Here is a 16,470-nt window from a genome sequence, read left to right as displayed (position 1 = left end):
TCCAGACTTCTTTCCCCCAAACTCCTTGGAAACTGCATGTAGATGCTAGTTTGTCATGAGGTGTGGTGGTGTTTGAATGCCTTGGGAACAAGACTTTTCTGCATGTAGATACAATAAGCACCACAATGTCATACCTAGTACCATGCAGAAAAAGTTTAAACTACCAACATGAATGAAATCATTGCCTTTGTTGTAGATCGGTGCATTCAGCGTTTAAAAAGATAATTGTTACTATCACGAAGGTTATAGTACTTCATGGATCTTTAGCTATGAGCTTTGTAAATGAATGGTACATATGAAATAAATGTTAATGGAGAAAACCTAACTGCTTTGCTGCAGTAAACACTAAGTTATGGTTTTACTGCTTTAAGTGATAACACTGTATATAATGCCTAAATATTAGAATAACAAACATATTTTACAGATTCTTTTATTACTGTTGAAAATGTAGTTAACATAATTCACATTACAGTTATGACATGCTGTACTTGTTTTATTGCAAATTTTAAGATGTATATAAAAGACAGCAAACTCCTACTTAAACAGATTAAAACAGGTTATGTTTTAATCTCATGTAATTTAAAGTACGTTCGCTACGTAGCATACTTTGAAACATTACTCAGTATTTTTCAAACAAAGCATTTTTTATCAATTTGAGTCTGAATATTGAAAGTTCTCAAAATTACATATTTTAAATGATCAGCAATAAGATTTATAATTGCATCTGGTGTAAGTAGGGTAGCTAAGCAGTAAAACATTTATTTGATCATACAAAAATACTCTCCTGTAAAACACCAATTTTGTCTTAATTTTTAGGAAACCAGAATTCGGGCAATGGATAAGGATGCCAAGAAAAAAATTCATAATTTCTCTGTCATCAACCCTGTTGCCGGACAGGCTGTAACTCATATTTTTGCAGTGGACAATAGAGAAGATCTTCAGAAATGGATGGAAGCCTTCTGGCAACATTTCTTTGATCTTAGTAAGTTGATGTTTGGATTTGCTAGTAATGTATTCATGAAGCATGAAAGGATGCACAAAGCAATCTAAATATTAAAATTATAATCTTATATGGTTTGTATCAAGATATTTTATGCTCTTGAATAAAATGATAGTATATAGCATCAATGCATCGATGCCTTTTTCTCTCAACCTTTCCCCAGTGCCTGACTTACTGTAGTTTATTATACCTTTGAATTCCTCGTATCCCTACCTATTATTTTTAAGTTTCTCTGGTCCCTAAAATAATTAGACCACATTTTTTCAAAATATTGGGTTTTAACTGGTTAAGGCAGTGTGTTTAATCAAAGGGATAAGAAGCCATTTGAGTAGTAAAAAACTTCTCTAGGTTACTGATGATCCTAAAATTTGAAATGTTCAAGAGATTCATGTAACCTTCTGGTAACTCCAGATTTGTTATATCACCTTGGACATCATCCAAAGATTTCTTTTAAACCATACATATGGTTTTTCAGTTTCAATAATACAGCCCATGATTATAAAAACAATGTGACAGTAATATAATAGAGTTCTATGTAAAATATGTGAGGTCCTAATATTCTCAATTTAAGGAGGAATTTTATCAACAAGAAAATATTGAAGTCATATATTGAAAATGTAGACTATTGATAACAGCTATTTCTAGTCAAACTAAGCCTACCATTAGATTCAACCAGTATTTTATGTCTTTAGAATGGCTTTTTTTATAGAATTACGAAAGAGAGCCATTTCCAAACGATACAAAGTTGTTTCTGCAACTCCTAGAAATAATCCTACAGAAATTTTAGGACTTCTTAAGATCTGTTTTTGAAAACTTTATAAAAGAGTTAATACCTGCTGTCCTCAAATTAATTTTTATAAGCCTACTGTGATCCATGACCTGGTCAAGTATTATAGTGATGTTTGGGGTGGGGGCAAAGAAGGGAACTAAATTTATTGATTACCTTCCACATACCACATGGCTTCATTTATTTCTCACAACAGCCCAGCAGGGCAGAAATGATTTCCCTCTGCTCTGAGGTTGAGAAAATTGAGGCCTGAAGAGATTGCTGGTTTACTGCAGGAAACCAGAGGACTCCCTCCATAGCCTGGAATTCTTTAGGACTTGTTTCCCTTAAGTACTACCCCTAGGCACTGAAGATAGATGTTTAAATATTTGTTCCATGCTTATCAGCATGCACTACATTTTTTTTTTTAATTTCAGCTGATCTTAGATGTGTAACTTAAAAGACAACAACTTCCTTTCGTTTGCTGATCACATCTGAAATTTTAACTGCTTTCCTAAATGCTCTGCTCTAGAGAGTCTGTCTTACAAAGACTATATTATTTTTAGAAGTGATTCTGCTATTTTACACTTTTTATGTGTATAAAAACAGGAACGAGGGGTGAAAGGAGGTAAAAATGCAGAATATTATGGTCTGGATATCAACTGCTACTAGACGGTCTTATGTTTTTATTCGCCAGAGTAGGTAAAATAATTTATCATGCTAAAATGGGGGAGTTGCAGGGATACAAATCTCATGATATTACCATCAAAATAGGGAAGGAATGACAAGTAGGTTCTTACATCTGGCTACTTCTTTAGTATTTAATGATTTGTGGATAAAATCTGCCAATCTTTAAAGTATAAATTCTATTAGATTTGCACTTTAGAATTCATGAATGAAGATATGAAGCAAAGATGGAAATGTTTGTACTATCCTAAAGATTGACTTTTAAGTGATAAGTGTAAGTGTAGCCTCTTGTGACCTTAGGTAAAATATGATGTGTAGAACAAAGTAGAGGATAGATATTTAGGGCAGAATAAACTAAGGGTAACTTAATATTTAGAGCAAAATTCAATTACTTGACTCTGATTAAGAGTAGAAAATCAGGAGAATGAGAAAATTAAAAACCAAGAAAAAACATAAATGGCAGTAGGTCTGTTTAGCCTGGCGAAGAACAACCTGAAGAGTGGAGGTTGGAGGCAAGGCGGGTGTCATAGCTAATTTTTAATATTTGAGAGCTAACGAACTTGTAAAAGAGGAATGACACTTGTTTTGGTTGATCAAAAGGGGTAGAGCTAGGAATGGTGGCTCAAACGTTTTTTCCAAGTATTTAATAATATAAATATTGAGTTACATAAGCAGCTTAGCATAACAGATCATTTTGACTGGGAACGTTATAGCAAATATTATTGTGGTAAACATCTTCAGTGTACAGATTTTATGTGAACACAACATAGCCGTTTAATATTTCATACGGGGCCTTTATTTTTACGTTAGCATGTTGGTATCAGGTATAACAGTGCATACTAATTTATTCACTGATAAAATAAATGTTTCCATTGTAAAATTGATCAGTGAACATACCACGTGACTCTGACTTCAGTAACGCATGGGATAATATGGCTTTATATTCCAGTCTTCAACATGATTAGTATTCTGCTACCAGTTTAACAATGCAAAGCTTTCATCTATGAATGTAGAGAGAATACTATACTTCATAATTTGCCAAAGATTTGATGGAGAAATGTTTGCTAGTTCAAAGTATTTCATTATTTTTCTATTAGATAAGACCTTATTTTTTTCTGCCCCCAAGAAGGAAAAGCTGGCTTTTATATATTTATCTAAAAAAAGGAAGTGGAGGGGAGGAATAAGTTATCAGATCTCAGATCCTACTAGATTTAAATTCTGCAGAGCAACCTTTGAAGCCTCAAACTCAAGATTTCATTCCCTTTATGAGATGCTACGTGGGCTATTTTGAAATTTTTACCATATTCTATACTTAGCATTGTAATAAAACATACTAAAAGGTTTTTTATGTTTCTTAGCTATTGAAGGTGATGGATTTAAAATTTATGCATATTACCATATAACCATGGCTGTATATTAGATTTAAAACAACAAAAATGAATAGATAACTTGACCAAACATGAAATGTCTTTTATTTTTAAGCTATGGAAAATAACTAAATTGGATATTGAGTATGGAGACTGAGAATATAATAAGAAGAAGAGAAATATAGATCATAAATCATTCCAAAAAGGCACATGTGTATTACATTTACTTTTCTACAGATGTAAGATAGAGTATAAGAATAGTGAGGTGCAATAACCTACTTTTATAACATGGATATAGAGGCACATAGTCTCTGACACAGTTGTTATCCAGCACGCAGGCACACAATAAACATGGAAAGGTTAAAGTTTTTATATCCACTCAGAAGAAAAAGTCTGAGCATTTTAAGATGAAAATAGTAAAACATAATTAAAAGAAAAATTAATGTTGTCCACACTCTTAAATTTTAACTTAAAAATCAAAACAACTTATTTAAGAGTATTTTTTTAATTCCAAATGACTAATGGCTTTAATTAAAGTGTCCTTCCTAAAATAAATTAGATCTAGTTAGAATTTTGACTGATGTGTAATAGGCTCTTATATACCTTTTACTTGAATGAAAATGCAGCATTTTTCTAGAGTTATACAAATTTTGAAAAGCATAATCATTTGAAGAAATAATTGTTAAATAAGCAATTCTTATTTCTTAATTAGAATTTTCAAAGTTAACACCATTTTTGAGAAGCACTGTTTCCTTCTAGATAACTCTATTTCAGTTGATTTTTGCCTTTCAACTGCCTTAAGTACTGGATATTTTTATTTAATATTTAAAAGAGGAGAACTTGTACAAATTTTTGCCATGAATAGAAATTTCATTTACTAGACCATTTAGTGAAATAGTATAGTATTTAATAGCCTAGAGATCTTAGCTTCTTATATCTGTGCACAGAACTTTATTTTCCAAATAGATTACTCTTATGCTTAGACTTGGACTTTAAAATTATAGGTAGTACTAGGTTTTTGTGGCTTCCTTAAGGCAATGCTTTATAAATTCACTCTTACTTTTCACAGCAAAAAATATGTTGATACCTATTGAAAATGAAGTATACGTCTTCACATTTATGTTTTAAACTAGCCTTCCTTTTTCTGTCTTTCTTAGGCCAATGGAAGCATTGTTGTGAAGAACTTATGAAAATTGAGATTATGTCACCACGGAAACCACCTTTGTTCTTGACAAAAGAGGCGACCTCAGTCTACCATGATATGAGTAAGTGGGGTTTGTCTTTTCTAAGCTGCAGGGTAACAAAAACAACATTGTCCAACTCAAGCAGCTTATTCTATTGACATTAAAATGCTAAAATTTTCAGGGCACAGTCAAAATGAATGAAAAAAGACTATGATTATAGACTAAGGAACTCATGTTTAATAGATGAATTAATACAAAATTAATGAATACACATTTTTCATAGTTTGAATGCTTCAGATCAAACAAAATGTTAAGGCTTCAAAATGAATAAGGGTGCACTGAAAATAAATATTAGCTGAGTAGCTGATGAAAATTCTGAAAATGTAAACTTGCAGATTCTAAAATATAATCATGTTCTGTAATTTTTTCTGTATTTTATTAAATTTGTTTTAAAGAATGTTGATAAATGAATATTAATAAATGGTAGCTTTCATCTCAGGTCAAAAAACTGGTTAAGTTTAATACTTTGGAAAATTTTAAATTTCTAGATTCATGAATATTCCATTTTCCCATACTTTGAAGGGTATTTATTTCTCTGTGGGATTGCCTGAGTGAACAGTGCTGTGAACAAACACAGGTCAACACTAAATTCTATTTTATTTTGCCACAATATGTACTTTACACACACTTTAAAATGTTAGATTAAAAATGATACAACCAGTGATTCATTTAATACCAGTAATTCATTTAATAGACATTTATCCCTGTTCTTTTATTTTCTCCCAAGGAAAAATTCATCCAGCATCTTTATCACCAAACAGATATCAGGGCTTCACTCTGTTTCCTTGGGTTTCTGGTTTTGGAATTTTCCCCTATTAACAGAGACTTTGCTAGTCTACAGGAAAGGATGCTAATCCAGTTATACTTGTCCAAGTTTACATATCAGGCTTTTATAAAAAGGGAATCCACTCTTACCTAGAAGTCAGAATAGATTTTAAATCCAAGAAAAGTTATTTAATAAATATTTAATCTGTAGGATTGAAAAACCTGATGTAACTTCACTCCTTTGAAAACTGGCTTTTACTCATTTATTTTGGAATATATTTGTGTGTGCAGTGCATAGTGAATGATCTTATTTTTTGGTTCTGTTGGTAGGGTTATTTTTAAACCAAAACCACTTGCTTATCCAATGTGTTTTTGATGACTGTTACAGATACTGGTTTAGAAAACAATAACTCAAAATGTACACAATTTTTAAATTTTCCCCCATATATTTTTTCTCAAAATTATTATAGGCATTGATTCACCTGTAAAACTTGAAAGTTTAACTGATGCAATACAAAAAAAACTTGAAGAGACAAATGGACAGTTTCTTATTGGTCAGCATGAAGAATCCTCACCACCTCTTTGGGCCAGCCTCTTTGATGGTAATCATCAAGTGGTTATCCAGAAAAAGGTATTATCTCCTGCAAGCAAGCAGTTACATGATGGGAAAGGGAAAAAAAGACGCGCTCCCCTTCCTCCTTCTGATAAAGCTCCACTCAGCTTAAAAACCCAGAGCAACACAGATCAATTGGTTAAGGACAACTGGGAGAAAATAAGTGTGTCTTGGACCTCGCCTTTGGATACCAAATTATCAACCCTAATGCATCACTTCCAGAAACCAATGGCTGCTCCTCGAAAACTTCTTCCTGCCAGGAAAAATCATTTAAATGATGGTGAACACACAGACACTAAAACCAATTTTGAAGCCAAGCCAGTGCCAGCTCCAAGGCAGAAATCTATCAAAGACATTTTGGACCCTAGATCATGGTTGCAGGCACAAGTATAGAAAACCTTAATGTATAAAGCATTTAATAAAATCTATAACTGTTAGGCTTAATTCAGAAGCACTAGAGATATGGTAATATGTAATTATGTTGGTAAATATGATAGTGATTTACGTCAATAATTAATAAGCTATTAGGTATTAAAAATGCTTTATAATGAAGAAATGGATTTCTCTTTTACTTCTGATCTTCAGAATATAAGTGATTTCCCTGGTAGAGTGTAAAAGGCAGTTTCTAGACAATATCCTAATTGTTGGAAGGGTTAATTCCTAAATTAGTGCCAGCAGTGAGCAAGCACTAGGGCAGAAGAAGGCATTAAAATTTCTTTGGGGAGAGACTGTCTAGTAATTTAAAATGTGTTAAATATGAGCCATATTCTCATTGTGAGAATTTTAATAGTAATGGAATGTTTCTAAAGTTTTATTCAAACCACAAATTATAGAATCCACCCAAGAAAATTTCTTCTTAGCATTCTGGAATTCTCATCTAATGGTTCACTGGCTCTCATCTGTTGTTTAACACACTAGTTAACTCACTGACCTTTCAAATTCCTGAGATGAATCTTGGAATATTAAATTCTTCATCTTTAAAGGGAATTTATAATGTGCTATTCAGAGTTGTTTCCTTGATGAGCCCTGAAATCCTGTTGACATTAACTCTCATAAGTGAAGCATAACATTTATTAGTTTAGAGAAAAGGTAAATGAAATGTTCTTTATTTCCATTTTTCTATGCATGGTGCTAATTTCCATTGTGACATTGGAATTTGGGGAAGTGAGTAGCTGATTAACACCTTAAAGTTCATTTAATACTTATTTAAAAAGCAGATGGCCAATTCAAAAATATCAGAAAAGTTGGCCATGATAATAATTTTCAGAATTAATCCTTTTAAAACATTTTAATTAAATTTCCTTTTTCTAGTAAGGGTTGATGTCTGCTATTGATATTATTCATTAAAAGTCATATTCTTACAACAATGACATCGGAATCATTTCCATAGGAGGTAATTTCCATAGCAACTAATCATAGTGACCCAAACAGGATTATGAAATCAAGTGAGGAATTAATAGCAAGAGGATGAATCCTTAAAGGAACAAAAATCCATTTTTTAAATAATAATGCTTCTTGTAAACAAGAGCTGAACAATTTTAAAAACCAAATCAGAATTTCCAAATAAAACAGTTTCCATAAGGTGTCAGCAATGGCACAAAAAATCTGACTTCACACTGAACCCTAAATGTCATTGCAAGAAATAAAAATATAAGAATTAAATTACTGCCCTGTGTTTAATCTCTAGAGATCTTTTTAAAGCTCACGAGAACTCTATTTGGATCAGAACTACATTATTACAAAGTAAAATGAACACTTGACAGAAAAGTAACATTAATTTAAATGGAGGCTTTCATTATTTTTAGATAGCAGTCTTTCTTCATTTATATGGAATGATGTAACTGCCAGGTTACTTTCGTGTTTGCGGGGGACTCCTAGTAAGAATTGCAACTCCAGGGAGTAATGACACAAAAGGTCTCTTGTGACCTGCGACACCAGGATAGACATAGTATTTGGTGAGAAGGAAGCCCCATGTGCCTGCCTTAGAGAATTGTAGAGACAATCACATGCATGAAAACCTGCAAAGGTAGGATTAATTTGTTTTTCTAACAAGAAGGCTCTCATAAATTCTGTTGTGGTTGCCAATTCAGTAAATGACGTATTAAAAATCTACAGGATATTATTGTTTAAATTTTTGTTTATTTTTTGAACCTCACTGCTGTTTCTGACAGTGTTTGTGGCTGTCATTGCCACTAAATTATTGAACTAGAAGATGTTGCAGGCAAAATTGTTTCTGAAACTGGTATCTAAGCAATTTTTTTTTTTAGTCGAAGCCTTCCTTGTAACAACCAGTGTTAAAACTTCCAAATTATATTCTTGTCATTTCCTCATGCATATTATATCAAGAAGGATTTAAGGTGTACTGGAAAGAGAATTTATTCATAGAGAAACTACCTAGCAGTTGTGCCCTCAGTGGGATACTTTGAAAACAAGGCTGAGGCCCTTCCTCCTAGAAATATTTATGTGAAGCCTGACCAAGGACCACAGTTACTCAGGCTATTTCTGGGGGCCCATCTAGCTGTATGCTACAGAGACTTTGGGATCAGGCTGAAGGCTTCAGCTTCACTTCCTTTAGAGTAGTGTTCATTAAATGTTAGTTCACTTCCCCCAAAAGGTATAATACAAAGTCGGGGCTCCCTCCCTTCCTTCTTTCCTTCTTACTCCCTTCCTTCCTTCCTTCCTTCCACAGTTAAAAAAAATCTAAAAATACTTAAACACTTTGTCAAGGAGTTCGTCAAAAGAAGTATTTGTTTTCTCATTTCCTAAACCGGAAGTTTATGACAGATAAAAATATGTCATGTAATAAAAGACGTTTCAGCTTTTTATGAGCTGCCTTTTCACATTCCTTTTTTGTCCTTTTAATTTGTTTCTTGATATATGAAGACTATAAACTTGAAAACAAAGAGTTAGCTGTCAGATCTTGATAATAATATTATAATTAGAGAAACCGAAAGAATAGATATTTTATGATATTATGATAATTCTGATGATCTGAAGATAATGTCTTAGAAAATTACATTTACATTTCAAGCTCTGGGACATAAATTACTTACAAAAGCATTAAGATAGTATTATTTTTACTTGCTACAAAGTGGTGAGTTTTTTATTTAAACATCTCGCCAAAGACAAAGACGGCATTTTGTTATTATAAACACATACCTCCTAAGGTAAACACAGTCTTTCAGAATATCAAGCGTGCCAACTCTTGGGGAGTTTGGTTAAATCCTCCTTAACTGTCTGCAGTGCCCCCTGACTTCTTTTAAATGGATGTGCATGTATGTGGAAAACTAATTTCATTTATTATAAATGCCTTATCTTTACCGTTTGAGATCCTACTAAGTAAATTTTTCTGGTGCTGTTTATTAAAAATGGAAGCTGCCTTGTGTTAGAGATGATTCATAATAAGGTAGGTTAAGCAGTCAAGTATTTCCTTAGGCTTGTGTTCAGCACCTCAGTCACCTACTGAGAAGTTAATTAATTCAGTCCAAAATGAAATTATAGGGCAGTTTGGCTCAATTTATGGTAAATGCCATTTGAATGTAATCACCTGTGTTACCATGAATGAGGAACAACTGTATTAGATACAGACAGAACGCTGTACCAGGAACAAGAAGATAGTGCTTTGGCAGGGAAAATGTCTGTCCCTGTGGTCAGAATTTATCAAAGCCCTTGTCCTTTTAAAGAGTGAATTATTGAACAGTAATTAAACTTTAACTGATGATCATTTGGATAGTGTTCTGTTAGTCTTAAACTATAAAGTAGACAGAGTTGACTTTGTGCCCTTACATTTCAAAGGCATCACTATTTTTAAATGTTTACATGTTTAAATGTAACTGCTTCACTGCTAATAATAGTTCTATGAAAAAACAGTTTATTTTGGATCATGCATATTTTTAGTTAACACTAGAAAAGGTGTTACCTTTGAATTTTAAAAAGACAAGATTTCATTTGAAAATACGCTAGGGGGTGTTATTTTTTATAACATGCTTGCGTAATTGGCATTGTTTGTAATTTTTATTTTTTAATTAAATGTAGGTCAAGCATATGGATTAAAACATATTCATGGGGCACCTGGGTGGCTCAGGTGGCTAAGGGTACAACTCCTGATTTTGGCTCCAGTCATGATTGCAAAGGTCCTGAGATAGAGCCCCACGTCAGGCTCCATGCTGGGCATGGTGCCTGCTTGAGATTCTCCCTCTCCCTCTACCCCTCCCCCCGACTCTGCTGGCACTCTTAAAAAAAAAAAAAAAAGTATTCTATTATGGGTATGTATTTTTTAAAGTATTTTTTAAAGATTGGTAAGGAAGCCAATGTCATGTGATTAAAATTTCTATACATTAAAGGAACTGATTCATGAAGACATTTGCTAGCTTTTTCTTTAGGTACCCCCTTCTGTGCTAGACTGATAGAAGTAAACTGTTGTGAAATCAGCTCAATCAGAGAAAGACATACCCAAAGCTGCTGCTAATTATTATGACTAATATTTGATAACCTTGCTATAACTAATAATCATTAAAATGTTTACATATAATCTTTCTTATAGTATACTCTTTTAAAAATTCACTGATATAAACTTAGTTTTAGGTTACTGATATAGAATTTGCCCAGAGCTTAAGTCACTCTGATAATAAATTAGCGACCTAGGCTACTCAGTTGCTGTTAGCCACAAGGAGACTCCTTATTCTAATGTACCTCCCTCCCTGCTTAATTTATTCCCATGGAGCTCCTCAGGGGAGGGGGGAGAGAAATGAGCTATCCTGGCTCAATTATATTATTTCAACATTTTACTTCTGAATCTGAAACATGACCAGAAATATTTAACATTTCTTTTTTTTTAAAAAGCTTCCCATTCTCTGAGGAGATTATTACATAAATATTTTTGTTTATCTGAATATAGGAAAAATACCAGTCCTAGCATGTTTGATAATTAGAAAACTAGGCAAAATCATTCCAAATCTTACTGAAAATTGTGTTTTAAATCACAGCAGTTTGCTTTCAGAGACAAGGTAATCTCTTAATGTACTACTGAAGGAGAGATTGAAAAGATCTTGTATATACATAATTATGCCATGTCATAAACATGTTTCAAGATATTCAAATAAAATGTTTCAAACAGAAAACAGAATCAGACCTGTAAATACAGAAGACAAACTGATGGTTGCCAATGGAGAGAGGGCCAGGGGGGATGGACAAAATGGGTAAGCAGAGTGGGAGATACAGGTGTCCAGTTATGGAATGAATAAGGCATGGATATAAAAGGCCCAGCACAGGGAATATAGTCAATGGTATTGCCATAGTGTATGGGGACAAACGGTGGCTACACTTGTGGTGAGCACAGCATAACCTATAGACTTGTCTGTCGAGTCACTATGTTGTACACCAGAAACTAATTAACATTGTGTGTCAACTATACTCAAAAAAATGTCTTTTAAATAGATGGTTTTGTTGAAAATGGGTACTTTTCTAAGTGTTGTATTTTTATGTTTGTTTACTCAAAAACCATTTTCTTTCTGTTTTTGTGAGTAGATACATTTTTGTTGAATTTAGCCATCTTAATAAACATCTTAATTTACTTAGTTGTGGTAATTTTCGTTTTATATTAAAGAGGAGAAAAAGTATTAAGAAGAGTTATCTATCCACTTCCCTCAAACATTAAAACATGTGTTTATATATATATATACTATAAAATTGTAGACACATACATATACTCCATCAAGTCTTCAATCCAGATATTTTCAATTAGTTTTAAAGGACTCTTTTGTAAGTGCTGCCAGTGCTGGCAGGATAAAAGTCCAGGCCTCTCCACAGCTGGCGGAAAGCGTCAGTCATAGTCCCCTTCCAACCTGCCACGCCCTACTGGGCGCATTTCTCTTGCTGCTCTCAGCATTTGGACGTTGCCGCAACAAGTTTCTGCTTGCTCATCATTTTCTTATGCTATCCTCTCTGCCTAGAACATCTCTCCTCCCTCTCTTCTTCATGCACTCTTCCCTCAGCCCACAGCCAGCAAATTTTATTTGTTCTTCAAAATGGTAGCACCTCTAAATTCCTCAAGACTTCATGCCCTCTTCAACCTCTCCACCAGGATAATTACTCCTTTCTTTGTGTTTTATTCCTACCTCTACAACCCAAGTCCTTGTTCATAGTTTTGTGTTCCCTTACATATTAGTTTTGTGAATTTGTCCCCTGTATAACAAATTACGGTAAACTTACCAACTTAAAACAACAAACATTTATTATCTCACATTTCTTTAGATCACAATTCTGCATGGGCTCCAGTGGATTCTCAGCTTGGGATCCCACAAGACCGACATGAAGGTGCCAGACAGCCTGGGCTCTCTAATATGGAGCCTCTGGGGAAAATCCACTTCTAGGCTTACCTGTTATTCCGCTGTTGGCAGAATTCAGTTCCTAGTGCTTGTGGATTGACCAGGGGTCACTCTCAGCAACTGGAGGTCACGCTCCAGTTTTGGCACACGGCCCCCTCTTCGAAGATAGCAACAACTCATTAAGTCTGCTGAATTGAATCCCCCTCATGGAGGAGTTGAATCTATCTAATTCAAATCTGTCTGACTTTTCCATCCACTACCAGCTGGGGAAAAATACTTTTAAAGGAGTTATGTGAGTAGATGTAGCCCACCAGGATAATTTCCCTTTTCATTAGTTCAAGATCCACTGATTAGTAACCTTAATTACATCTGGAAAAATCTCTTTTGCATATAATATGATCATGGGCATGATATATTCATAGGGCAGGACATCTTGGGGTGCATTTTAGAATTCTACCTATCACAAATTAGGTTTTTCAAAGACAGGGAGCATGTCTTATTGACCTTTTAATCCTGTCACAGTGAAATGCTGATGGTGGAATAGCATTGGGTAAATATGTGTAGGGCATTGTGCTAAGCATATGAATTAACTCAGTAGCCCACTAAGCAAACACAGAAGAATTGCCTGGGGTCACATTGCATGGTAGTTAGAGGAGTGTAGATTCTGGAATCAGACCTGGATTTAGTTCTAGCTCTGTGCGACCTTGCTGTGTAATTTGAGACTTTTTTTTAACATTATCTAAATTTGGGGTTTTGGTTTTTCTAATCTTTAAGGTAAAAATAGTATTTACCTCATAGGATAGCCATGATTATTAAGATAATGCAGGTAACAAACATAAAGCCCAGGGCCTGGCATATAAGTTCTTACCTTGTCTCTATAGTGTGACATATAAAATTGTAACAAAGGTATAAAGAAAGGAATGAGAAGATCTAGCTAATATATACACATACATACATATATTCTTAAAAGAATTTTAACCCAGCCCCATTTTTTTTCACTTGATGTGAAAATATTGGACTTTAAGAGATATCTAAAAATGAGTCCAAATACTTATTGTCCCTATATTAGAACCCTATGTTAGGCACCACTGGGGTTTGCAAAATTAAAAAGAATACTTATTTTTGAGAAGTTCATGTAAGAGTTTGTAGGATCAACCATATTAGAGAATATTGAAGTGAATTACTGCTTGAATTTGCATTCTGCATATCTAACAGCAATATATCTGTACACAGACATTTAAAACAATCCCTATCTACCACCAGTGTACCTGAGAAATTAGTTGAAAAGATAATACATAAAACAACGATAGGCGATATAAAAGAGTATTCAGTATAACACAAACACCTAATTTTAAGAGTTATGAGCAATCAGACAGAAACATGAGAACTTTTACAAAGCAATTTTTCAACAAGTGCAAAATGCCTTGTATCTTTTCGCTACTAAAATGAGTTAAGCAATGCAAAATTATATACTATGAGTATCTTGGGACAATGTGAGAGCAAGTCGTAATAGGAAGATTTTTCAAATCTAGGAGAAATAAGTAAAATAGAAATCAGTTTATCCAGTAGGTTCCCGGAGGAGTTTAATTTTACAGCATTCAAATTTAAGGGGGGAATGTAGTCATGAAAGTTGTGGAAAAGAATGGATTAGATAAGGCAGTGAACCTATTTTTAAGGTAAGAATCCATAGAACATGGTGAAGATTGGCATGGCTAAAGTAAAATTGGCAATAGGGGAAAGGTAGGGTATGTTGGACCACATGCAGGACCTTGAATGCCAGTTCAGGAAAATAAGACAAACTGAAATAGGAATAGTTGACATCAGCAATAGAGTTGGCAGAGTTAGTGGAAGGAGTATTCAGTTTATGAGTTGGGAGAATTGGATTTTCTAGTCCTTGGCTTACCATTAACTAGCCATGTTGCCTGGGCAAGCTATTTATTCATCTGTTCAACTTTCCTATCAGTAAAACCGCTGGAATGGCTGTTGGTATTTATCTCAAACTAATCCAGAGAGCCCTAGGCTCTTGAGTTGATAACCTTTGAGGTAGACCCAGCGAGAGTGATGCCAAGTAAATAGCCTCTGGTTCTCCCTCTCCTAATTCAGCTAGAGCAGCTCCAAGTTGATCTGCCTCGTTTTATCCCCTCAGGGTGGTATCATAACAATCACCATTTTACAAATGAGCGATTTAAGGCACAGAACAATTAAGTAACTTGCCTAAAGTCTCACGGGGAGTGAGACAGGATTTGAACATCATCATTCATGATCCAAAGTGAGTGCTCAACTTCCTCATTGTACTCCCAGCCTCTAATAAATGTGAAAGAGCAAAAAAGCATTAAGGGCAAGTTTTGCCAGACTAGCTTCCAAACTTTTCCCCTAGTGATGTGGTCCCTGGGTATATCCCTTTGTATTGGAGCCCCAAATGAAAATCCATTTCATTCACAATAAGATCCAGCATATACTATTCTGGGCATGATGCTTGGCCCCAGGAGGCATTCAGGAGGGACCTGCTTTGGGTATGTGTAAACTTGAATCGACTACCAAGCTGTGGAAAGCATTATAATAGAAATATGAAGGGGAAGAAAAGATAACTTCCATCTAAGGAAATCAGGGAGAACTGGAAGAAATGGTATTTGAGCCAGACCTTGAAAAAGAAGAGAGTGGGTAGGGGAATTTATTGAAAGGCTATTGGAGTCAGGAGTGAAGGAAGCCCGGGAACAGTTGACAGGACAAATCAGAGTCCTCAGCAACATAAAGTTGAAAGAATAAAGTCACATTCTAGATTGTTAGAACAGTCTTTTAGAGTAGTGAATACAACAGCATATTAAAGCTGTTTAGTATCGGGGTTTCGGGGTTACAAAAATAAATCACTGAACTTTTAACATCTAGAACTGTGGTTCCAAACCAGGGGTGATTTGTGTTCACCATGGAACATTTGACCATATCTGGAGACAGTTTTGATCGCCATGCCTGGGGTTTGGGGTGCCACTCAGATCTGTTGGGAAGAGACCAGGATGCTGCTAACTATTAAGTCATGTCCTTTGGGGCCATGCCTATTTGGAAGGGCATTCTGAGCAGAGGGAACAGAACAAATGGTAAGGCAGGAGCATTATGGTGGTTTAAAATACATCTACAGATTCTTTGACACTTCTCTTCAAAGGTGGAGCCTCATTCCCCTCGCCTTGAATAAGTGCTTCCTAAATTCTTGACCCACAAAAACTTATAGTAAGATAACAAATGCTTCTTGTTTTAACCAGTAACTTTTGGGGGGTTTGTTTCCATAGCAATATATGGCCTTAAAAAGCGTGAAAATATAGGGTATGCCGAGGGCCTGAAATGGTTTAATTGCACATGGCTGGGGATTAGTGAGAAATAAGGTGAATGAAGCATAGGGTTGGATGAACTGCCTTGAATGTCAGATGAACTGAAATATTTGCCTTTCGTTTAGTTTCTGAAGAACTCTGCCATGTGGGCTGAGCGCATCCAGATAACCTGTGACCTACTACTGTCTTTAGAGCAGGAGGGCTGGAGTGGTGACAGTTGGAATTGGGGGAGCACGCTCGCCATGTCTCTAGAAGAAGAAAAACAGTAGCCTGTACACGCCACCGCTACCTGGGAAGTCCATGGACGGCAGGGGCTAGTTTTGAGTCTTGCTTTGTCAATACAAAGGTGCTGAGAGGATCAAGCCTTCCCTGGCTTGATTAA

At 34.8% G+C, this 16,470-nt stretch overlaps 1 protein-coding gene across 5 annotated transcripts in view; it reads left to right on the top strand.

Annotated features, from left to right (window-relative positions):
- The window catches only part of RTKN2 (rhotekin 2), an 83,786-nt gene extending 73,162 nt beyond the window's left edge, over positions 1-10,624 (top strand). For all 5 annotated transcript variants that reach the window (XM_027597086.2, XM_027597084.2, XM_027597085.2 and 2 more), the window contains 3 exons: positions 817-982; positions 4,978-5,085; positions 6,300-10,624. In XM_027597086.2, the coding sequence (XP_027452887.1) occupies positions 817-982; positions 4,978-5,085; positions 6,300-6,835 (810 nt within the window). In that variant the 3' untranslated portion in view covers positions 6,836-10,624. The remainder of the gene's footprint in view (positions 1-816; positions 983-4,977; positions 5,086-6,299) is intronic.
- Positions 10,625-16,470: the final 5,846 nt, after the last annotated feature.

This window comes from Zalophus californianus, chromosome 15 (genome assembly GCF_009762305.2).
Source record: "Zalophus californianus isolate mZalCal1 chromosome 15, mZalCal1.pri.v2, whole genome shotgun sequence".
NCBI classification, from domain to species: Eukaryota; Metazoa; Chordata; class Mammalia; order Carnivora; family Otariidae; genus Zalophus; species Zalophus californianus.
Note: the sequence above shows the minus strand (reverse complement) of the source record. Positions and strands in the feature narration are given on the sequence as shown.